Here is a 24,659-nt window from a genome sequence, read left to right on the forward strand (position 1 = left end):
CTGTTTTGAAGAGCACCCCCTGGCTTCTTTCTCTTCTTCTCGGCAAGGAATTCCAGTAACAGATCATCCCCCCTGTATTAGAAAGTTTTTCTCCCTATGTATGGCCTGGGTAAATGCTAGCTGCTCAGGGGGACTTCCAGCTACTTAGGAAAACAATGTCCCCATTTACTTATTTATTCATTCATTTATTTACTCAAAACAAGTTTATGGAGTCCCTACTATATTCCAGGCACTGTGCATGAAGGACAGGCATGTGAGACCTGATCTGTCTAACCTGGAGGTGGAAGATAAGATTGATATGTGCCCAAGAAAGTTAAGTGTGAGATGATTTTTGAAGGATGAATGGAGTTAGCCAGGCCAAGGTAGGTACTGGAGGAAGGGTGAGAATGAATCAGATAGGAAGCGCCCGATACAAAAGCAGTCCCTGCAAACTAGCTTGGGAGTATTCTGGGTCTCGTTTGGATAAATTATTTTTCTAATTGCTCTGATGACCATCTTCTTTTCCTTTTGGGGGTAGGTTCCTCAGCTCTATTTAATTTCTCTCAAGTGGACCCTCTTTGCTTTCAGAAATTAGTTCAACAATTGAGCACTTACTCAATTGGTGATAAAGACAAGTGAACGACTGGACAGAAATCACTGCTTTGGTGGAGCTTACATTCTATTGCAGGAGACAAAAAGCAAATAAAAATAAAATGTAAAAAACATAACACATTAGTAGGGGATAAGCACCAAGAAGGAAGGTTAAACAGGACAGGAAATAGGAAATGCTCATGAGAGTGTTAAAGTTTTAGATTGGGTGGTTAAGGCAGGGCTCCTGAGAAGGTAATGTTCACTGTGAAACAAGTCAATTAAGTATTCTGCCACCAAACGGAGTTTTTAGGGAAACGGAAGGGATTGCAATGTGGTACATGCAGACATGACAAAGATGGAGGAAATATTTTATAGAGGAGATGAGGAAGATGAGGGGAAGGGCTGTTACAACCATAGAGCTCTGTTGTAAACATAGAGTTCTTCCTGTAGGGCTCTCATGATGACATAGGTGTGATAGCTCCTCCCACAGCCCCTCCTAACTACTCTCCAGGTTAAGGTCTCTGTCATAATTTTATCACTTTCCCCTTTTTGACCAAGATCTTCTTCTGAAAGCATTGCTGATCAATAGTCAGGTCTTCCAATTTCAGCAGACTTTCGGCCCTAGATGTCCAAAAGGATCTCTTCTGAATGTCATGTCTCATGTCAGAGGAAAGGTGCATGAACTGAAAACAGGTCATATCCAGGGTTCATGAGCAACAGGTGCAGAGCTTAATAACAAGATTACAATATGAAATATAAAACAACATAATAAAGAGTCTAGATGGCGATTCTATACCAGGAGCTCAAACCTATAGGTAATGAAATAAAAGTCATTATTGTCTTGGACAGATCAAAGTTCTCAATGTCAGATCCAATAACTGGAAAAGTTTCCCCTTTCACATTAGAATGGGAGATGTAAACAAGGGTATTTTCCTTCCAAGAAAGAGAGAGAAATAAAATAAGAAGCAACAGAAAGGAAAAGAGTTGTATAGACCTGGTCTGTTTGTTTTGGGAAAGCTGTCTCCTTTAGAGGCTGCCTGCTTCAATGTTTGCCAGTTTTAATTTCAGGTCACTGGACTGTGTTTAGCTCCAATGAGGATTTAGTACCTTCTTTAAATGTGACATGTAATCTTACTATGGGCGGTGAACATACAATGCAAAATATACACGACTTGCTTTTGAATTGTGCACATGAAACTTACTGGATTTCATTAACCAATGTCACCATAATAAAAAATTAAAACAAATAAATAAATGTGACACACGTATCTAAGAGTTTAGCAGCACAGGGATTACAACTTGACAGTACTTGATAGGGACTCTTCCAGTGAGGCTGGAGGAAAATTTTTTTTTTTTTTTAGCATCTTTTCCACCCAAAAGAGGTGGATTTGAGACTTAAAAGGATCAATGGCAAGCTTTTGGCCAAGGTATTTGGAGGATCTCTATAAATTTTGCCATTTGAATCCTAAAAATGCAGTTAGTACATTCAACTAAACCTGAGAATTGAGGGTCATAAATGCAGTAAAAATGTTGTAAAACTGACCAAACAGCACAGACTTGCCAAAGCACCTGACCAGTAAAATGGGGTCCTTCATTACTATGGAGTTTGAGGAGGGCTCTTCAGGGAGGGATAATCTTTTCTAACAGGATTTTAGCCACAGAAGAGGGAGTAGCCTGTCTACAAAGGAAAGCTTCGGTTCAGCGAGAAAACATACAGATCGTGACTAAGACATATGTATATTTATGAGACAGAGAGAGCTGTATGAAATATGTTTGTCAAGACTCAAATGGTCTATTAGGCAATTTAAAAGATCCAGGACCAGTGTGAACAGTCTTCCCTAGGTTGTATTTTGGACAAGTGGAACAAGTGAGGTAGGTGCTTTTCATGGCCTTTTTAACATTTCCCCATCAATACTGAATCATGAATGCTATCATTTTGTCAGTGGGCCAATGGTTTAATGCACGTACAGTAGTTAGGAGTAAATACTTTAGAGTCTCAGGTAGGACTGGGTTATTATTTGGTCTGAACCAGAGATTTCTCTTTTTGTCAAAACAATTGTTGGATTTCCGATCTTGTTTTTGTTTTTCTGAAGCCAACATGTTGGGCTTCCCTGGCCATTTTTTCTAAGTTTTATGCTAGAGAAATATCTCTTTGGACCATAACGGAGGTTTGACTGCTGCTGGTTCCTTTAAAGGCAGCGTTTCTTACTGAAGGGTCAGCGAGGTGATTTCTCTTAGCTTCCAGAGAGTCAAGTTTAGAATAGTCCAGGGTCTTAACAATAGCTAAAGCAATAGAAGTATAGCATTCGATAATTCCTGAACATACTGGCCATTTAAAATTTTATTTCCACTGGAAGGAAAGCCATATTGTTTCTACAATATTCCAAAGTCATGAGCTAAAACAAAGGTATACCTTCTGTCACTAGAAATGTTGGCAGTTTTTCCCTTGGCTAAAATACAAGCCCGAGTGAGAGCATATAATTCAGCCTGCTGGGCTAAGGTAGCCAAGATAAAGATGCTGCCTCCATGACTTCAAAAGAGGTTACAACAGCATAACCAGCACAGTGCTTTCCATTTTCATTTTTTAAATATGAACCATTTTTTAAATATGAGAAATAAGCTTTACCCAGAGGAGTATCCTGCAGTTCATCACGAGGGGTCAGGAGGTGATCTGTCATTGTCAAGCAGTCTTGAGGGTCTTTGTCAGAATCAGAGAGAAGAGCAGCTGGATTAAGGTTATTACGACATGAAAGAATGATGTGAGCAGCAGTTAACAAAAAGACTTTACAGGAAACCAGGCAACTAACTGCAGATTCTGGGTGTGATGAGAATTCAGGAGGGCTTCTACTGCATGGGGTACAAACATGGTTAAAGAGAATCCCACAACAATTTCCTCTGTGGCCTTAACCAAAAGGACAGTGACAATAATAGCTCGAAGGCAAGGGAGGGGGTATCCCCATGCCACAAGGTCCAGCTGCTGACCATAATACCCTCAGGGTCTAAGGTAGTCCCCATGTTTTGGGGTGAATACTCCAATGGTATATTCTCTCTCTCTCTCTCTCTCTCTCTCTCTGTCTGTCTCTTTCTCTCTCTCTCCTCCTCCTCCTCCTCTTCATAAAATTGGATCAGGACTGTCATTCTTTAGTAAAATATACAGAGGTTTTTCAAAAGAGAGAGATTTGGGATCCAAGTTCAGCAACAGTCGACTAGTCCAAGAAAGCTTTCAAGTTGATGCTTAGTTTTGGGCCTTGGGAAACTTAGGACACCTTGAAGCCTATCTGGATCCAGATGCGATGCTTGTTCCAATATCAGATGTACCAAATATCAAACTCGAGTTTAGACAAACTGCAATATTTCTTTAGAGACCTTATGCCCTTGGAAAGCCAAAAATTCTAATAGGTAGATGCTGTCTTCCTTTGAGGAAACCTTGGAGAAAGAGTGAAGAAGCAAGTCTTCCACATATTTTAACAAAGTAGAATCTTTAGGGAAGTTTATATCATCCAAATCAGCCTTGAGGATTTGTGAGAAATAAGAAGAGCTCTTTGTAAAACCCTGAGACATTACTGTCTAGGTAAATTGTTCTACTTCCCAAGTGAAGGCAAAAGGTATTGGCCAGCTTCATCAACTGGAATGCTAAAGAATGCAAGGCATAAATCCATTACAGTCGAGAATTTACTTCCAGTTGAAATGGATGTTAGTAGTGTATGAGTGTTAGAAACAACAGGGTGTTGAGGGATAACAATGTAGTTTATTGTTTGAAGGTCCTGGAAAAACCTCCACCCTTTTTCCTTTGGCTTTCTCTCAGGTAAAAATGGAAGTATTACAGTATTGAAGGTCCTGAATTGTGTAATCTTCTATTATGGCCTTTATACTTTTAAGAGCCTCTTTACTTATGGGGTATTGATAAATTCTGGGAAAGGGTTTTGAAGGATCTATTTGAATCTTGATAGGAGGTGCACTGTGGATTCTACCTGTGTCAGTTGAAGATTTTGCCCATGAAGGATGACAGTTGATCCTGTAGAGACAATTGATCAATGCCCCCAGAATTCAGCTACAGTGCTATCAAAGATAAAATAAATAAAAGATGTTGAAAGGTTATTTAGTTCACCTAATCTGTTATTTCGATAGGTACTGTTAAATTGTAGGATTATTTTCCCCTTTTGGGAGAAAGAAATTCTGCAATGATACTTCTCTAGGAAGTCTTGGCCTAATAAATGAACAAGTCAGAGGAACTAAGGAGAAAAAGGTGAAAATCTCTCAAAGGGCCTAAGCAAAAAAGGATAGGTTCAAAGACAGGAACCTGCTGAGGTTTATTTGAAATCCATACTATTTGAACTGTTTTAGTACTCCACGGCAGGTGCTAGTGTCATAAGGACATTGAGAGAGTCAACACCAATTTGAAGAAAAATTTCTCCAAACTAATTAAGAGGGACGAATTGGGAAAAGCCCCTGTAGTTCCATGGAGCCTGTCATTGGGGATTAGGAGACCTCGGGAAGGCTGGTGAAAAGGCTGAGGGGTGCCTGAAGTGCTGAAATTTGTGACACTCCCTTTCTTAATGTTCTTGCTCTTTGCAATGATAGCAGAAGCTAAGAGACATTTGATTTTGTATAGGGAGGGACCTTCATTTGTCAGGGCTGGAAATTCAATATCCTGCCAATCTTCTAAGCAGCTCGTGTAGAGCACAAGCAAGCTGATTGGCCAAATTAACCAAATCTGGGGTGGACATGGTTTCCCATTTCATCCTGGTCCTTTTAACTAAAAGGTAAAGAGCTTGGTTCAGTCCATTAATCAACAAAGGTTTATTGAAGGTTACTTCGGTGTAATCGAATCTGAAAGAAGACCAGAATTTTCCTAACACACAACCTGAAGTCAATTATAATAGTCGTGAACAGATTTCTCAGACTTTTGTGAGCAAGTCTGAATTTCACTCCAATCAACAGGCTTTGGAAAAGCTTCTGTAATTGCTCAGGGAAGTTCTCGAGAAGTCCTCTAGCTTCTTTCCAAAAATTAGAGGTTTGTCTAAATCCCTCCTGGGATGTTCTCGTTGGGTAATTCTCTACCAATGTCGTGGCTGGCCTTCACCAACTAGCATATAAATTAGCTGCTATAAATCAGAAAGCCCAGGCTGATAGGTCTGAATAAGTATATCAAACTCGGCAGCAAATGTGTGAGGATCCTCAGTTACCTTAGAGAATTCTTTAAGTATGGTTTATAATTCAGCTTTAGTCCAGGGGAGATATATAAAACTTGAGGTCTGTTAGGATCCTCAGAGGGCTTAACTTTAAAGGGACAGTTACTGATACGTTCGGAGGAGAAGGAAGTGAAAGTTCAGAGGAAGATGGCACCAAAGATGAGGCAAGGAAGCCAGATAGTGGAAAGCCATGTGGCTTCTGAGATTAAAACAAAGTTGAGGGGGAAAGGTAAGACAGCACTGGAGGTGAAGATAACGAAGCTTCACAAGCCATCTTTTCTCTCTTTAAAAGTTCAGTAGCCTCAGTTAATTCTAAAACTTTATTTTGCGAAGAGGCAACTTCAGATTCTTAGTACCATTTGGGAGCCTCAAAATACCACTCAAAATAGGCATTCTATTCCTCTTTGCCAGTTTCAGTACTAATATTGTCCAATTAGATTTTAAGAAAAGTAAGATTGGGAATTTCAAAAGTTCCCCATGGTGGCCGTTGATATTCTGAATTACTGTCAATCGGATCTGCCCATTTAGTTAAATATGCACATGAAGAGTGACTGTGGCTTTTAAACATGATTTCAACTGGAGTCCCTGAAGGAGGGACAGTCTTGAAATATTTAGATAACTGAGATCCCATTTTTTAGAGAATTTTCTCTAGAGCGAGGGCCCAAAACGGCCTAAATAGCTTGAGCAACCTGCAGGTTAGATACCAGTCAGTCTCATTCTAGAACAGCCTGTTCACAGAGGGGTCAGGCCAAAGTTAAAAAGCCAGTTCCAGTAGGATAGCCAGATCTCAAGAAAGAAAAGTCAAAGGCTGATGAGACACAGCTTCCAATGGAGCAGTCTGGTTCCAGAATCAGACCAAAGCCTAGCCTCAGTTTTCATGGAAATAACCCGGTTCCAGATACAATCTGTCAGGAAGCTAGTGCAGCTAGGTGAAGTAGCCTAGTGCCTTGGGGTAGTCAGGCCAAAGTGTCAGCTGAGCTCACAAACACACAAACAAACAAGCAAGGTCCTTTAACAACAACAGCAACAACAAAAAGTCCCCTAAATAGTTCCAGAACAAAGCCCGGAGAGCTTCAGAATGCAAAATCAATAGCTGGGTTCCAGAAGAACGAGCCTAAGCCTCCAAGCCAGAGAGCAGTGAGCCCACAGTGTACTCTGTGGTGTACCAGCCGCTGGTTGCTCGCCTGCCCTAAAGCTGTCGGGGTTACTTCTCTGGATACCAGAGGGGCCTCAAAAATGTTGACCATGAAACAAAAGTTGACTAGGTATTCCGTCACTAAAAGGATTTATTCAGGAAAAAGAAAGGATTGCAATCGGGTACATGCAGACATGATGAGCCATGTGTACAAAGATGGAGGAAGTACTTTACAGAAGGGATTAGAAAGGTAAGGGGAGGGGCTGTTACAACCACAGAGCTCTGTTATAAATATAGAGTTCTTCCTGTAGGGCTCTCACGATGACATAGGTGTGATAGCTCCTCTCACAGCCCCTCTTGACTGCTCTCCAGGATAAGGTCTCTGTCATAAATTTTAATAGTAACTATAAAATAAAACCCTGAAGGAGGTGATAGAGCCATGTAATATGTGGGGGAAGAGATTATACAGGTCTGTTAGGATCCTCAGAGGGCAGCAGGAACAATGAGTCCAAAGGCCCTGAGGTGGGATTGCGTACCTGGTGTGTTGAAGGAATCACAAGGTGGCCAGTGAGGCTGGAATAATGTGAGCAAGGGGGAGGAGAGGAAAGGATAAGGTCAGAGAAGTAATGGGGGCCAGATCCTGTAGGGCATTACAGGTTGTAGTCAGGTGGGAGCCACCGGAATGTTTTGAATCAAGAAAGGACATGATCTGACTCTGTAACAGGAGCGTCTTGGCTATTCTTCATTTTTTTCCCTCAGTTTTATTGAGATATGATTTACATACATCATTCTATAAGTTTAAGATATACAATTGTTTGACTTATGTATATTGTGAAATAATTACCTCAGTAAGTTTAGTTAGCATCCATCATCTCATATAGATACAATAAAAAGCAAAAAAAAAAAAATTGTTTCCTTGTGATAACAACTTAGGATTTAACAGCTTTCCTATATTCCATACAGCAGTTATTTAGCTGTAGACATCCTGTTATACATTATATCCTTAGTACTTATGTATCCAATAACAGGATGTTTGTACTTTTTGACCACCTTACTCCAATTCCCCCTCCCCCATCCCCCACTTCTGGTAGCCACAAATCTGATCTCTTTTTCTATGAGTTTGTTTGCTGTGTGGTTTTTTGTTGTTGTTGGTTTTTGTTTTTTTTTTTTTTAGATGCCACATTTAGTGTTTATCTTTCTCTGTTCCTCAGTTTCTGACTAGCCATATGCGGAAGCTTCCTTGTGTGTTAAAGCTGCTATGGATGCATCTTTGTTTCCAAGCTCCTGATGTTTCAATGTGGCTTTTTACTCAGGGAACATTGGGCTAGAATATGTGAGGAGCGAAGGACCAATGGTAGGTAGGGCAGAGGGAGAAGTGCTAAGGATGTGCCCAGCTCTCATCTGCACAGAGATAAGACAATGAGTTACTGAACCCTCCAGACCTTTGTCTCTTCTTCTGTAAAAACAGGTGAATTCCACCTGTTTTGTCAATGCCGGCCAGGCTGCAATAAGGGTTCAGACAGTGCAGAGCCTTCATCACCATCCTCGTCCTCAGCATGAGTCTCCTCTAAACCCTCAGGTCAAGCCGGGATTTGGTTCCTGGTGTCCGCAGGAGCTGCATTCCTGGCACTGACTAGGTGTACAGGGAGGGCCCTAGGATCCAGGGGATGAGCACCGGCATGGATTTAGGAGCCCATACCCACAGCATTCCAGAGAATCCTAGCTACCAGTTCCAGCTCTAGCAGTGTCCTCAGAGAGGAGCAAGGGAAAGGCTCTACCTCCCAGGCCTGTGGGGGAAAGGATGTAAGCTCAATAGAAGGAGCTCTCTATCTACGTTTTCCCAGGCCGTCTGGAAGATGTCCTCCCCGCCTCATCGCCCCCTCTTCTCTCCTTACCCGTAGTGTGACCCCAGGAGGACCCAATGGTCCCTCAGGGTCTGTTTATTCATTTGTAAAATGGTTGAGTGAGGATCCAACAGTAGTGTGGGTTAAAGGGCATAGCAGTGTGCCAGGCACTCTCAGCTCACGTGTTTCTCTTGGGCAAATCACCGAGCTTCGTTCTACCTGAGTGGAATGCGAAGGCTTCCTGGGACTGCTGCAGACTACAGCAGTCTGTGAACGCCTTTGTAGACTGTGAGGCACTACTCAGTCCTCAGGAAAGTGCCCGAACCGGGGTGTCATTGATTTGGGGCAGGGTGTCAGCAAACCTCAAACCTCCTAGACAGCCCTGTCGGTAGGGCTGCAAGCGCGCACTTTCCCGAGGGTAACTGTGATTGCTCAGCTATAAGACCGTACCATATTTCTACAAAAATACGCTTCCCAAGGCAAGCCCCCTACTTTATCTGGCACCCAACCGGGAGATGCAGCGGCCGGTACCAGGCTGCAGGTGGGAGTGGGGATGGAGGGCAGACCTGGCCAGGGCTGCCCCACGCCTCCGCGTGAACCGCATTTCCGGCGACCTCAGGGCTTTTCTTAGGTCCCGAGGCTTGTCTCACCTTCGCAACTGGGGACCGAGCTTTAGACGCAGAACCCCGCGTACGCTGTGACTCCAAGGCTATGGGTGGGGGAAGCTGGGAGGTGGCTGGGGACCCCTGCGGGGCGTGCGGAGCCTGTGGCTTAGAAACCCGGAGGCGCCGGCGGCACTGAGACCCTTGCAGCCGGGGGCGGGGCCGAGGGAGGAGCGGGGCGCATGACGCGCGGCGCGGACCAATGGGGCGCGCGACCGGGGCCGAGCCTCCTGCGAGCCTTCGCCTGCGCCGGAGGCATCACGTGAGCCGCCGGGAGCCAGAGCCCAGCTAGCCGAGGCGGGCGATTGCTCCGCCGCAGCGACCCGCAGGCCAGCGGGCGAGTGAGCGAGCGCAGCACCCGCGGCTCGGCCCGCGGCCGCCGCCGGACCGGGAGCCAGGCCGCTCTTCCCAGCCTAGCCCGCTGGGCCTCAGGACCGCCGGTGCCTGGCCGCGGGCCGGGCGTGCGCCAAGTTCAGGTGGGAGAGACGCAGCGAGGCCGGACTGCCGCGTGGACGCGGCCGCGGGCACCCAGTGAACTGGCCGGGACCGGGGTGGGGGGTTGGCGCTGGCTGCCTTCTGGGCGTGTGGCCGGGCGCCCGCGCGGCTGTCCCAGGCTCTGAGCAAGTGTCCGAGGAAATGTCGGAGGAGCGGGGTGAGACGCCAAGCGGAGCAGGGGCGGTCGGCCAAACCCGTGGGAAAGTGACCCCCCCCCATTTGCCCACCGGCACTTTCCCCGTGTAGGTCCGGGCCGCCTCCTGGACGCCTGGCCCCGTGTGTCCCTGCGTGCCTTACAGGCCTGCCCTTCCATATGGTGGGCACTCAGCGGGGCCTGGCAAGAGGAGCGGGTCGGGAGACAGACCCGCGGGCCGGGGCCAGGGAGGCCGGGAACAGAAGGGCCTATGGTGGAGGGGTTACTGTCGGTCAGCATTCCTCGGGTGGAGGAGGCAAGAACCGAAGGCATGGTGGGGCTGCCCACGCCTTCTTTTCCCATGCAGTCCTCACACGCGCGTGGGCACGTACACCGGCTCCACACGCGAGTACGTCGCGGACACCTTCCAGCACAACCACACTGGCCGCCGCGCATCACGCCCCTCACACGCAGTCACACGAAACGAACTCACACCCCTTCGCGCACACCCACACCGTTCACACGTCTCACTCCGATTCCCCACTCAGAGTCCCCTGGCCGGTTCGACTGATCATTAGCAGAGCGATGACCGAGGGTTGTCGGCGGTATGCGGGGAGGGGGGGGGGGGGGGGGGGGGTAGTGAGGGGAGGTGGCACAGGGGAGAGGCGGGTTCCTTCTTCCCTCTCCAATGTAACGTTCCCTATGGAACCTCTTCCTCTTCTTGAGGGGAGAGCACAGAGGAGCCGTTTTCTCGCCCAGTCTTTGGGGGGAGGGGGATATGTGTGACAAAAATCACCAAACACCTGAGCCCCTCGGATACCCCCCCCCAAAGGACCAGGTGGTTCGTGGGGCTCCCCGGCCTCCCTACAGGTGTCATGACGCCGGGTCTTGGCCACTTTTGAGTCTGCTGGAGGCACGGGTAGCAGAGACTCTTATTTTGAAGGGCGCCCGCCACCCCCGTGATTTGCACGCTGACCCAATGGCAAACCCTTGGCCGGAGCTGGGCTTGTTATCAATTACATGTTGTTCCTGCAGCCGTTGTGTCCCCGGGAGGATAAACAGCAGGCCGGCCGGGGGGGGGGTGGTGGAGGCGGGGCGGAGTCTGGTCGCCTGCCGGGGGACGGAGCCCAGAACAGCGCGTCCCCTCCCCCTGCATGCAGGCTGCGCCCCTGGCCGTGCCACGTGCTGCTGTGTTTTAGGGGCCAGAGCCGGCTCCTGCCCTGATGTGTTCTCTCTCTAATGCCAGTGCTCCTTTTAGGTTCTCAGTGCCTCGGCGTCCAGCCTAGGCCACTCAGCCCTACATTAAGACCTTGATGCCTGACCCTGGTGATTCTCTTCTAGGTCTCATTCCATCCCTCACTCCCTTACTCCCTTTTTAGATTTCCACGGCAGCACCTTTCACCCACACCATCAGCAAATTCTACAGGGTTCTGTTTTAGACTTGGATATAGAGGTGGACCTAACAGTCAGAACAGCTTATATTTTGGTGAGGAGGTAGACAGAAAATAAAATACATAAACACATAACTGAGTCTCTCCCCACCTCCCTACCCCCTCAGTGGCAGCTGCTAGGAAGATTATACTGTAGGATGATATAATGGAGGGCCGTCAGGGGAAGCCCCCCACCCCCCTCTCTGGGGGAGAGCAGTGACTTCTGAGCTGAGATATAAATATAGTACTCCCAGGTGGAGTGGGGCTGGTGAAGGGAAGAGGGATCCATGGAGAGAGACTAGCCAGGGTAGTGGCTTGAGGCCCATGAAGCTGGTGAGCTTGGTGCACAGCTAGTGCAGAATGGAGCAGACGAAGGTCTGGGAGAGATGGGTAGGACCCAGGTGCTGGATACTGGGAGGAGGCTGGGTCACATTTCATTGGGAAACTATAGGAGGTTTCTTCTCACCCCACCCTACTGTACTTATTTCCATCACTCCTTTTTTATATCATTTCTTCTGTGAATATCTCAGTTTATAGCTGGAAAAGGAAGGCCTCCTTTAAAAAGACTGTCCCAACCATAATACCATCATCACACTTAAAAATTTTAACAGTAATTCCTTGATATCATGGAATATTCAGTTGGTGATCACATTGCAGGGAAGACTTTTAAGTGGATAGGAATATGACCCGATCTGCCCCTTACCACCAGTCATGGCCTTTTCCTGGGTTCCTTAGCATCACAGCAGAGAGGCAGAAAGACCACTTATTCCTCTATTTGTAGGCTAATCCTAATGGCTGGTACTGACCAGCGCTTGCGTGCGTGCCAGCCCTGTAATAAGTGTTCAGCATGTGTTAGCTCATTAGACTCTTAAAACCTAGGAACTAGGCACTCTTAGCAGCATCCGCATTCAACAGACCAAGACAGACATAAAGACATTGTGCTCCCTGCTTGGGGTCATCCAGCAGATAAATTGCAGTTGCAGGAGCAGAGCCCACTGCTCAGAGGGCCAGTGACAGGGGTGGAGGAGGCTTTGGACCAAGTGTGGGCTCTGCCCAGCCTCATTGCCCTTTACATTATCTGGCACTTTCATTCCTTCTAGAACCCGATTTGATGAATAGTGTGTATTTAAAAAATCCTAGTTTTAAGTCCATAGCTGACTATTTAAAAGCGAAATGTTCTGGCAAAACTGCACTGGGGGCGTGTAGACTTCCCAAGGGCATTCACCTTGCCTTGTTTCCTGGAGCTCTGTGAAGCTTCCCAGATGAGTGGGGAACTGAGGTCAAAGGTCCTGGGGCCACTGGAGGCATGGAACAGTTGGAGAAACTGAGATTTGGGGGAGAACCAGGAGTTGCCCAAGGGCAAAGCTGATGATGATGATCCTGGCCTTGGGAGGTCTCTGCCCGTAGGGCAGTGCTGGGCGGCACGCCCAGGATTGGTCCTGGAGACAGAGCACTGGGGCAGGTGCAGAGGTGATGCCAGACAGCAGAGAATCTCTGGCTTCAGGTGCAGAACATACCCCTCCCCAACCTCAGTAAACACCCAGCCGTGGTCACTGGGTGGGGACAAAGGTCCACAGAGGTAGCCCTGTCACAGCCTGACACTGTTGACTCTCTTTGGACACTGGACTTAGCATGGCCTTCAGAGGACACAGCTTTCCCCTCTCGGTTAACATTCTCTGAGTCCCTCCTGGGTACCAACTGCCACACTGAGAACTGGGGACACAGTGGACACCCTACAGCCCAGCCTGCCCTCATGGAGAGCATGGTCTAGTGGGGAGACTGGAGTTAGCTGGGCCATCTCGAGGTGGCGAGTGCTCCATGGGTGCAGGCCAAGGGGGCCTTCTCTACCCCCTCACTAGGCGGTTGTGAAGTCACATGAGGTAAGAACTATGACAGCAATGTGGGTTCTGGGTCCACCTCTGTTCTCCTGAGTTCTCCCCGTGGGCAGGGCCTTCTCCACCCAGTGGTAGAGCCTCAGTAAAGTGTCCATTTGTTCAGGCCTGTCCTGCCTCCCCCGTTCACAGAGGAGGCAGTCAAGCCCAGAGGGGTCTGAGAGCTGGAGGGTGGATAACTGCCCCCTTTAGATGGGGAAATAGGGCCTTCCAGGGCAGGCGCACTGGGTCTTTAATTTTTTGCCACAAACTAGACTTGCTCCATTAAAACACAGATCGTTCAGTTAAATTTGAATCTTGGATAAAATAATTTTTAATATAAGCATGTTCTATCCAATATTTAAGAATACTTATGCTAAAAGTTGTTCATTTTTTAAATCTGAAATTCACATTTAACTGGGCAGCCTCTATTTTTATTTGCTTAATCTGGCAACCTTACCCAAGCCCTAACAACACAAGGGTCAGAGGGCAAATGGCCATTTTTCTTTCCCCCTCCAGTGACTCAACAGGAATGAAGCTGAGGTCAGGTCGCCTCAGAAATGCAGTGACTCCAATGGACAGGGTTCCCTAGCCTTGGCTGTTCTGAGGTGCAGAGAACTTACTCACATATGCACTTTCTCACTTACACGCACTCACACTCAAATCATTCACAGGCACATGCATGTTCTTTCCCAGAATTGTTCTGGAAAATCTGTTTGAAAGCAAAAGTGCCCCAGGTTGTGCAATGTGCTTGGAGAGCACTCTTGCAAACAGGTGGTGCAATTTCGGAAAACACTCTTGCAGACAGAGTTCTCTTGAGGGACAGATTGAGGCAGGATCCAGGCATTTGGCATTGGGAGGCCATGGGCAGGTTGTGGTGGTGGGGCACAGGCCCATGAGGTGGCAAGTAAGTGTGCTGTCCTCCTGATTGGCCCTCCCCTGTTCCTTTCCACAGCTACCAACCGCTCAGCCAGGCCAGCATGGTGGATCACTTGCTTCCAGTGGACGAGAACTTCTCGTCACTGAAGTGCCCGGTTGGTTATCTGGGAGATAGGCTAGCAGGCGGGCAGGCATACCACATGCTGCCCTCACCCCTCTCAGAAGATGACAGCGATGCCTCCAGCCTCTGTTCCTGTGCCAGCCCCGACTCACAAGTCCTCTGCTCCTGCTATAGTGGTGGCCCAGGCACTGAGGGCCAAGACAACATCTTGGACTTCCTGCTGTCCCAGGCTACACTGGGCAGTGGTAGCAGCAGTGGCACTGGGGTCAGCAGTGGCCCTATGGCCTGGGAGGCCTGGCGAAGGGCACCGGCACCTGTGAAAGGGGAGCATTTCTGCTTCCCTGAGTTTCCTGTGGGTGACGCCAATGATGTCCCAAGGCCCTTCCAGCCCACACTTGACGAGATAGAAGAGTTTCTGGAGGAGAACATGGAGCCGGGAGTCAAGGAGGTCCCAGAGAGCAACAGCAAGGACTTGGGGGACTGCAGCCAGCTCTCAGCTGGGCCACACAGAAGCCATCTCCATCCTGGGTCTGGTGGGCGAGAACGCTGTGCTCCCCTACCGGGTGGTGCCAGTGCAGGTGACACCCAGGGTCCAGATGTGGGACCTGCATCTGAAGGCCCTATCCCCTTGCTGCTGCAGATCCAGCCTGTGCAGGTGAAGCAGGAATCAGGCACAGAGCCTGTTTCCCCTGGGCAGACCCTGGAGAGTGTAAAGGTAGCCCAGCTCCTGGTCAACATCCAAGGGCAGACCTTTGCGCTCCTGCCCCAGGTGGTACCCACCTCAAACTTGAACCTGCCCTCCAAGTTTGTGCGCATCGCCCCTGTGCCCATTGCCGCCAAGCCCATTGGGTCAGGACCCCTGGGGCCTGGCCCCACTGGCCTCCTCATGGGCCAGAAATTCCCCAAGAACCCAGCAGCAGAACTGATCAAAATGCACAAATGTACTTTCCCTGGCTGCAGCAAGATGTACACCAAAAGCAGCCATCTCAAGGCCCACCTGCGACGGCATACAGGCGAGAAGCCCTTTGCCTGCACCTGGCCGGGCTGCGGCTGGAGGTCAGTATGGCGGGTGACAGGCTGGGTGGTGAGTGCAGCCCATTCATCTCTGCTCCCCTAGATGTGTGGCCAAGGCTGAGTTCTCCACTGTTAGATGAGGCTGATTAGGAAGTGGAGAGGGGTGGGCAGGTTTCCTTGTTTCTCCTGATTCCTGAAGCCAAACCAATTGGTCTTCAGGCAAGGCTTGCTGGGGCTTATGTTGAGGGCGAGGGCCTGAGGCAGGGCAGAAGGGCTCTCATAGTCATAACAAGGACAGCTGAGAATGCTGGGGCATGGGCTGTGTGCCCAATGGGATTGCCACTGTGTGCACTGCTCCCTCTGTGCCTTGTAGTACCCTACAGGGTAAGTACTCCCATCTTACTGTTGAGCAAACTGAGGCTCAGACTGGCTAAGCAACTTGCCCAAAGTCACACTACTTTGTAAATGGGATTTGAACCCAGGGGGTTGTATCAGAACAGTCACATCCTGAAAATCCTGTTCCCTAATCAGAGGGACCAGCTTCACTTAGAGATGTTCTTGAGTCTGTGGGCTGGGCCTGGCCCTTGTTCCCCACTGGGAGAATGGAGGTGTGTTGCAGAAGCTACAAAGGCCAACCACAAGGGAGGACCTGGCTGGAGTGCTAACCCAAAGGTAGAAGACTCCTTCCAGGCTCTACTCTGTGTGGCACAGGGAGAGAAACCAACTCTCAAAGGACAGGGCTCTTGCCAGGGTTACCCAGTCCGAGGGCTGCACAGCTAGATGGAACCCCCATGGATCACCCTCTCCTGGGCCTTGGGTGCATGTCCACCTTTTCCTGAAAAGCAAGCAGCTGGCCAGGAGCTCAAATGCTCACGTACATTACAGCTGGGCTCTTCCCAGTTTAGGACATCCACCTCATTGGAATATCTGGCCTGCCTGGGAGGGTGGCTTGTGCTACTGGCACATTCCTAGGCTTTGCTGCTGTGGCTGCTGCTACGTGTGTGAGTGTGTGAGAGAGCGACATGGCACGCTTGTCTGTGCAGAACCAGATCTTGCAAGCAGCTGTGTAGCTGTGTATGTGCACATGTATGTGCATCTTGCTTTCTTCATATGTGTATCCATGTGTTGCATGACCATATGTGTCTGTGCACCTTATTCATTCTTGCGCGTCTGTGTTGGTGTGGCACATGGGGCCATTTGCAGCTCTGGTTTTTTTGACCAGACTCTCATTTGAGAGCACATGAGAGTTGGTCTGAGGATGGAAGATGCCACTCCTGGAGTCCTGGCTGGCCATGATGGGATCTGTGCCTGGAATATTTGATGTGATGCTGGCAGCCCCTTTCCATGGAGCGCTGAGCCGGCCAGGGAAGGCACTTGTTCCAAAGAGCATCTTGGGTTATGAAGGCTCTTCCTGAGTGAGGGCATCCTTTACCTCCAGTGACCCAAAAGTGCCCATCAGCAGACCCACATGGCTCTGTGAGAGCCTGTGCCCCAGCCTCATAACGCTGGGTGTCAGTACTTGAGTTGCATGCCTCTCTGAGCCTTATGCTGCAGTCTGCCAAGTGGGCCCTGAGGTAAAGGTGAACTTGCAGGGAAGCTTGTAAGGCCCGGCATAGTAGCATATGTGCAGTGTTGGGTGGTCAGAGTTTGGGGTGGGGAGAAGCCTAGAGACATGGGGCCTTAGAGGCAAGTGCTCAGCTGCAGAAGGGAGGGGCACTGAGACGCCTTGGTTGGGGTGCCGCTGGTAGCAGTAGTCAGAAACCTCAGTCCTGGTCAGCCTCCAACTTATTGTGTGCCCGTGGAGTGGTCCCCCTGCCCAAGCCTCAGTTTCCTCATCTGTAGAGGACCTGCTTACTACCGCTCCCTAACAGCAGCACCCACTTCTCATCAGCGGTATTGTCATTCTCATACAAGGTCATAGTCTGAGAAAGGAAGATATTCTGCCCAGCCTTCACAAGGGTGGTACCCCATCTCAGAGGTACCCCCAGACTCACAGGGACTCCTCTTGGATGCATTCTCCTCTTGGTGGGGGATAGGACTAGGGAGAGGTTGGGCAGCTAGCTTGGCAGAGCACCAGTCCGACTCTCATGATGAACTCATCTTCCTGGGCACTGTCCCCTGGCTGCTGCTGACAGTTGGCAAGTGGTCCCTCCAGTTGGGGTAGGGCTAGGTGGGGCCACAGAGAAGAAGGATGTGGTCCTTGGTGAAAGCTGCCCACTTGGCCCACTTCCCAAGGAGGAGGGGCCCTGGCTTCTTCCGGGCTGTCCTAGAGAGCAGATGGGACCCTCAGCCCAGAGTAGGTCTTAGGGAGGCAGATTCAGCTTCTGACATGTTGGCATCAGGAGGTAATGAGTTCCCCATGGCAGGAGGTGTGGAAACAAGTGGGATTTGTGTAGGGGATTCACCTCTGCCACTGTCTAAGCCCTGGCCCTGGTCATCTTGCTCAGGACCCACTTGGCAGGGAAAGGCATGGTGGGTACCTGGCGTGGTGAGGTCCTTACAGGGTTGACCATGGAGCCACTCCTGTCTCCAGCCACTCCTAGGGCTTCAAAGGGCATTCCCAGCTTCTCCCAAGGTCTTCCAGAATGGAGTCCGGCCTTGGTGAGGTCACACATGGCAGAGGCCCTGCGAGCCAAGGGTGCCTACTGAGGATTTGAGAGTCCCCAGTTGGCCTTCAAAGATCCTGAACCCCTGGGGATGTACACAAGATGTGCATGTTCCTTAAATGTAGCTTTGGCCTTCAACTGAGGGTCAAGAGTGGAGGGCGCCCTTGCAATAGTTGGGCAGGAGTACAGACCCAGCTTTGGAGCAGCTTGACCTGAATAGGACGGAGGAGCAATGATGATGATGTCAACGAGGTGTCATTGTCATCTGTATGCTAGGCTCTATTCTAAGGTTCTAGGAGTTGGAATCTCCTCCACAATTCCCCACACTTGCTTGCATACCTCCTGCCACGGGAACTCATTACCTCCTCAGGCTACTCTGGCCTTTATGTGTACTTTGGTATGCTTCAGTTCCTATTCAAACTTCTCATTCTGGTCCACTTGCCTGCACAATCTGCTCACCGACCTCCCCTCCACAGGAAAGGTTCCCATTCGGGCCTCGGCCCTCTCTGTGCCCTCTCTGTGTCTCCAGTGCTTTCCCATTAGTGGTGGCTATAGTTGGTCTTATGATGGTCCCTGCTTTATTCCTCAGACATCACAAGCATTAGCTCACTGAGGTCTTACAATAGCCTTGGAACGGGTGGGCACTAGTTCGCATTTTGCAGAGGGGAAAACTGAGGCCCAGAAAGCCTGCAGGGACAGCACTAGCAAGTATGGCTCTGGATGCACTGCCAGATAGCACCTCAGCCCCATCCTGACCCTGGGAGCAGTTTGGTAGGCATGCCTTTCTAGCCTGGAGATGCCTGCAGGTACAGGCTGGCTTTCCCCTCATTTTCTCTCCCTGTCTGCCTGGTATTATAGTGGCTGGGTATCCTCTCCTCCCCACAAGGCCCTCGGCTCTTTCAAGTGTTATGCCATGGCCTAGGGGAAAAGAGCTAACAATAGCAGCAGGGATGATAATAGTAGCTCCTGATGTGTGCTAGGCACTGCTCGGAACGTGCCAAACTTGGTAACTTATGTAATGCTCTGAATAAGTCCATGAGATAGGCATCAGTATGTTGTCCCCATTTTACAGAGAAGGAAATGAGGCACAGAGCATTTAAGTAAGTTATCCACGGTCACATAGCTAGTAGGTGGCAGAACCAGGAATTTACCTTGGGCTGTCTGCCCTACCCCCCAAACTCAGGCTCTCTCTCCAATTCCCTCTGCAAGCCTCCAGTACAGGGGTGGGGGTGAGGTGGGGGGATGGCCTGCTCAGGTGTTGAGAGGATCTCTACCTGCAGCCGTTCTTTGGGGTGGCACCTGTGCATGCTTGCTTGCCTCCCTATGTGAGGAGCTCCTCACTCCCAAGGCCACTTCTCCTCTTCCTACTGGCCCTGGTGAGCAGTTTCCTCTTACTCCTACCAGGCTGGTTCTGATCCTGGCACTGTGTCCTGGGCCCCATCCTGTTAACCTTTGTATGATGAACGATGACCCTCCCCATACCCCCCACAACCCCATGTTGTCACTTGTACAGGTAACCAGCCTCCACTTTCTTCTGCTCTTGGTCCTGAACCCAGTGTTCCCTCTTGTGACGTGGTTCCTGCACCCTTGGCAGGGCTGAAACCAGACTTTCCCTATTCTGAACTAACTGTCTGGGAAGTGGCTGTTTGCCTGCCTTCCTAGAAGTTTCCTTATTTCACTCTCAGACACAGGCGTCCTTTGTTCCCTGCAGTAGAACATCCTGTTCCAGAATTGCTAGGCCGTTCTGTCCAGAAAGAATCCCCTCTTGCTACAGCTAATATGAATATTAACTTTCAGCAGCCCTGGTGGCAGGTACTGTTTTCATCCCCAGTGGACACAGGAGATCCAGAAAAGGGGAGGTACAGGCCTGAGGCCACAGAGCCAGAAGGTGGCAGGGACAGGATTCAAGTCCAGTGGTCCAGGGCTGGCCTGCTCTCTTGGCCCATGCCAGTGCTAATCTCTACTTAATGAGGCATCCTCTGACTCCATTCCCGCAGTCAGCAGAGCTCCTAAGTGTGGTTGAACAGGTTGTGCACTGTACAACTCTAGGGGGTGCCATTCCTGTTGCAGTCCTTGAGACTTGACTGTTTACAATCATGGCTTTCTGGCTAATGGAAGGGGTGTCATCTCACAAAAGTGCTGTGTGTGCCAGTGGTGGTACTGATGTTACAGGCTGCTCAGCAGAGTCACCTGGACTCCTGTGTTTCCCTGTCCTACACCTCAGCAGCATGAATCGGAGTAATGACCCACACACTCCAGGACCTCACCAGGCCCTTTGCTAAGCTCCTTGCAGGTAACAAGAGCTCACAATTATTGGATAATTGCCATGTGCCAAGCACTGCTATAAACACTCATTGCCTTTCATAATCTCCTGATGCAGATCTATCATTTCCCTATCTGCAGGTGGGGAAACTGAGCCTCAGAGAACTTGGTGGCTTGCACAGGTCACTACTGAGATACAGAGGCTGCATCTCAGCTACTTGGTCCCACCCCCATGTGGCCCCCAGACCCCTCTGATAGCTGCCCTTTGGGACAGTGTGGGTAAGGGTGTGAAGCAGGAATCTTCTGAGGGTTCACTTCCCAGGGACGGACCCCTCAGGCTACAGGACCCTGAGGCAGCAGGGAGGGGACTTATAGGTGGAGACACCTTCTTAAGCCTGGTTCTCCCTTAGTGTCTCCGTGATTAGAGGGTCCCTTTGAAAAGTTCTGAAAGGTGGACAGAAATCCCAAGGTTTTTGTTGGATAAGTGAGGAAACTGAGGCCCAGGATGGTTCTTGAGTTTGCTCAGGACTGTGCAGGGCTCCTGGTGGGGTGGGGACTTGAGCAGATCCTGCTGTCCTTTGGCTGTGTGACTCCCGCAAGCCCATTGTCCTTTTTGAGCCCTTGCTGTGGTATTATTAGTCTGACAGGGCTGATCCTGGCTCCCCAGAAGGTGTATGTGCCCTCAGCGCCTGGTGCACAGGAAGGCTCTGACACTGCCAGTGGCATTTTCTGTAGCTTTCTGCTGGCCCCTGCCTTGGGCAGGCCCACCTGCTCAGAAGCTGTGTGCTTAACGCTCTGGGCAGGTGGCCTTGGCCAGAAATCATAAGTCCAGGCTCCGCCAGAGTGTGTTGATGTCGCTTCCTCCTTGGCACAGGGCTCCAGTGGCATACACCACCCAGCTAGGCTCTGTGGATGAAGCCAGGCCCTCTGTGGTCACCAGGGTGGGCAGGACATAGCAGGGAACTGTGCCAGGACCTTTGCTCTGGCCTCAGCTGTGCTGTCTTGCCAGTGACCCTGGATCAGGCCCTCATCATTCTGAGCCTCGGTTTCCTCATCTGGTAAACAAGCAAATTGGTCTTCCTCTGTTCCAGAAATATGCCGAGAGCACTGTTCTGTCCCAGATACAGTTGGCGCTCTGTGATGTTAGGCGGAAGAAACCCGACCATGCTCTGGGGGCAAGGCCCTGGGTGCCAAGGGCTACTGAGCCAGACTGAAGCGTTTGTCCCCCCGGCCTGGCTCCCCGTGTGTGCTCGGGTCCTCCTGCTGCTCACCTGAGCTTTCCCCGGAGCTTATTCTACTGTGTCCTTCTGCTCCTTGGTAGGCTGTGGGATTGAGGCCTCCACCCATGTGGTCAGGCCAGAGGTGGGCCAGCAGCCCCTACCCATAGACTGGGTTGGGGACAGCTGTTCCGGGGATACCACCCTACCTACCTCTTGCTGTGTGGCCTCAGGACAGGGGCTTTTAGGCCTGATACTCCTGTGTGTGTGCACGTGTGCATGTGTGTGTTCATGTAGGTGCATGTGCATCCCTGTGTATGATATGTGCATGTGCATACATGTATGCACTGTGGAATGGAGTGCACATGCATACACACGTGTGTGCACATGTGCGCAGCGCACCCATGTCCGTGGCGTGCACATGTATGTGGTATGTGTGTCCATGTGAGTATCTATGTGTGAGTCTCTGTGGCATGTGTATACATGTGGGTGCATGCATGCACTGAGACCGTCTCCGTGACAGCTCTGTATCCTCTTGTGGGTGCCCCTTGTGTCTACTCTTTCATATAAATGCACTTACTGGGACCTACCATGTACCAGGCAGACATGTCTTTCCTCATGGAGCTGACAGTCTAGTGGCACCCAGACTGACATTCATCAAAAAGTTGAAAGTAAATTTAAAATTGCAGCAACAATGGTAGGGGCATTGTGTTGTGGGAACCTAGAATGGGATGCTGTCCTGGAGGGTTTTCTTGAGGAAGTGATATTTGAGCTGGACTCTAAGGAATGGATGGGAGGGAGCAAGGAGAAGGGGGAAGGGAAAGCATTCTGGATAGAGGGAGCAGTATGTGCAAATGTCCTCTGGCAAGGAGGACCAAGGACAGGCCAGTGTAGGTGGAGCACAGAGAAGAGTACATGTATGTGTAGCGAGTGGGGTCTCATTGCCAGGACCAGGGTCATGGAGTGGACAGAGCCTCACATCCCTGAAGTCAGTGTCAGCTGTCTGAGCTTTGTGGTCCAGCTCAGTCCTTACCTCTCTCATTAGCAGTTGCTCCTTCCCAGCAGCCTCTGGACTATGGGAGCACTTGCCTCTGGGCAGGCTGAGGCCAAGAGAGGGAAGTAACAGGGGAACTGTTTAAACTCTCGGAAGTACCTCCAAGGGGTGCAGTTTCGTTTGGGGACATCTTAAGGGGCCCAGCTTTCAGGAAAATAGGGTCTGGGAGTGGAATGCAGCACAAATCTGAGGACCCTGCCTCTGCTTTTATGGAGGCAAGAGAGAGGAGGAGGAGCCAGGAGGAGCCAGGAACTCCCTGCAGAGCTGAGAAAAGAGATAGCTCTCCCAGGCCTCAGTTTTCCCCTCTGGTTAGGCTTCTCTGTTCAGACCTCTACAGAAGCCCCCCAAGTTCTGGCCTAAGGCAGGAACATGAGGCACAGCCACAGTCAGGACAAGGATGATCTCACTGCACACTATGGGGTTTGGGGATGGGGGATGGAGAGTAAGTCAGGACTCTGGTAGGCTTGAGAGCCTGTCCCAGTATTTGCCAGTTGCTCTCAGGCCCTGATGCATGAGATCAGCCACCTCTGTGCTAGTAGAGCCTTTTATTTGCAATTCTTGCTATCCTGAAGGGGTGATGGGGACATGGAGGAGGGGGACTCAGGACAGTGGATTCAGAAGCAGTTTGATAGGTGAAGCACTGCAGGGCCACCCTGCCAGGCTGGCGGAGCCCTGGGGATCTGCAGCTGGCCTGAGGGTGGGGTGGGGGGTACGGGGTGGATGGGGGGCAGGGCCAGCCTCGCTGACCGCAGTGTCCTGTAGGTTCTCACGCTCAGACGAGCTGTCGCGGCACAGGCGCTCACACTCGGGAGTGAAGCCCTACCAGTGCCCTGTGTGCGAGAAGAAGTTCGCACGGAGTGACCACCTGTCCAAGCACATCAAGGTGCACCGCTTCCCCAGGAGCAGCCGCTCAGTACGAGCTGCCAACTGAGCCCCCTCACCCTGACCCTGCTCCCTCGGATAGCCCCAATATTTTGTAGCAATAATTTATTTGCACCCTTCAGAGGGACATGACAAGGTCATGATCCCACCTTCTGAAGCCCGGGTGGGGTGGGTACAGGACAAAGGGGGCTGGCCCGGGAGGCCAAAACCCAGAGCCCCCTCCTACTGCCTTTCTTGGGGAGACCCAGCCCCCAACCTAGAGGCCATCGTTTGTGCCTTCACGCCTTCGCCTTCGTGCCTTCCTGCGTGCCCACCTCTGCTGCAGTGGCCTGGGGGGCCTGGCCCTTCTTCCACTGGGCTCCCTGCCGGGGCCAGGGCCAGTGCCAGCACTTATTGCCCAGGAAGATGAAATGTGCAGTTTCGAAATGTCAGATCCCAGAGGGAGCCACGCTGGGAAGAAGGAAATAGGCCAAAAGTCCTAGGCTGCACCGTGGCATGTGGGTAGCTTTGTCCAAGATGCCTTGCTCAGCCTGACTACCAGAAGGTATGGGCAGGGTGGCTAGGAGTGCAGGACCTGGCTTCTGGGTAGCTTCGAGATTGAGGTGAAAAGGCCCCCCTTGGTGGTGGTTGTGATGGGGGGTTGCTGACAGTGCATGTGCTTGAGTTAAATGTGCAGGGTGGGCAGACAAATGTAGGCTTGCCCAGGATTGTCTCTATCCAGCGTGGCTCCCCTTATCCTGTTTCCAGACAAATTCAGCCTCCAGGGTTACCTTTGGGAGGAGAGGGGAGCAGGCTGCAGTGCATGTAGAAGAACCAGATAGAACCCCCCAATCCTGATTTAGAGATGCATTCCTTTTTTTGTCTAGAAATTAATATCAAATGAACTAGCTTGTTTTGACAGGTTTATTTCACATCCTATGAATGTATGTAAATAAACTGTACATAGGTACATCTACATAAAATATCTTTTAATAACATATCAGCATTTATGTAAATTTGAAATTTTGAAAATCTATAAAGCTGGTGTACATATGTTACAATTATGTATATTTTCTTTGGTCCTTCATAAAAATATATTTACTTTGCCAATAAAAGGAAAAAAGAACTCAATAACTATGACATTCGTGTGCTGTTTTCCTCCACTCTGCAAGGAAATAGGGGCATTTCTAGGGGCCGAGTCTCAGGGGACCTCGGTTTGTACCTGAAGGGATACAAAGGCCCTTTTGGGGTCAAACGCCTGGCCCAGACATACAGGCTTCCTACACAGCCTCACTTTAGGCTGGCTGCTGGGT

The 24,659-nt window shown here is 50.2% G+C and overlaps 1 protein-coding gene across 2 annotated transcripts; it reads left to right on the top strand.

Moving 5' to 3' along the window:
- The first annotated feature begins 9,688 nt into the window (after positions 1 to 9,688).
- On the top strand, positions 9,689 to 24,480 carry KLF15 (Kruppel like factor 15). Of its 2 annotated transcripts, XM_011376071.2 has the most exons (3): positions 9,689 to 9,879; positions 14,288 to 15,388; positions 23,248 to 24,480. In XM_011376071.2, the coding sequence occupies exons 2-3, from the start codon at positions 14,313 to 14,315 to the stop codon at positions 23,414 to 23,416; spliced, it is 1,245 nt and encodes a 414-aa protein (XP_011374373.1). In that variant the 5' UTR covers positions 9,689 to 9,879; positions 14,288 to 14,312; the 3' UTR covers positions 23,417 to 24,480. The 2 variants fall into 2 exon arrangements, with proteins under 2 accessions (XP_011374373.1, XP_023376705.1); XM_023520937.1 differs by lacking the exon at positions 9,689 to 9,879 and having other exon boundaries at positions 11,153 to 15,388.
- Positions 24,481 to 24,659: the final 179 nt, after the last annotated feature.

The sequence above is a fragment of the Pteropus vampyrus genome, unplaced genomic scaffold (assembly GCF_000151845.1).
Source record: "Pteropus vampyrus isolate Shadow unplaced genomic scaffold, Pvam_2.0 Scaffold285, whole genome shotgun sequence".
Lineage (NCBI taxonomy): Eukaryota > Metazoa > Chordata > Mammalia > Chiroptera > Pteropodidae > Pteropus > Pteropus vampyrus.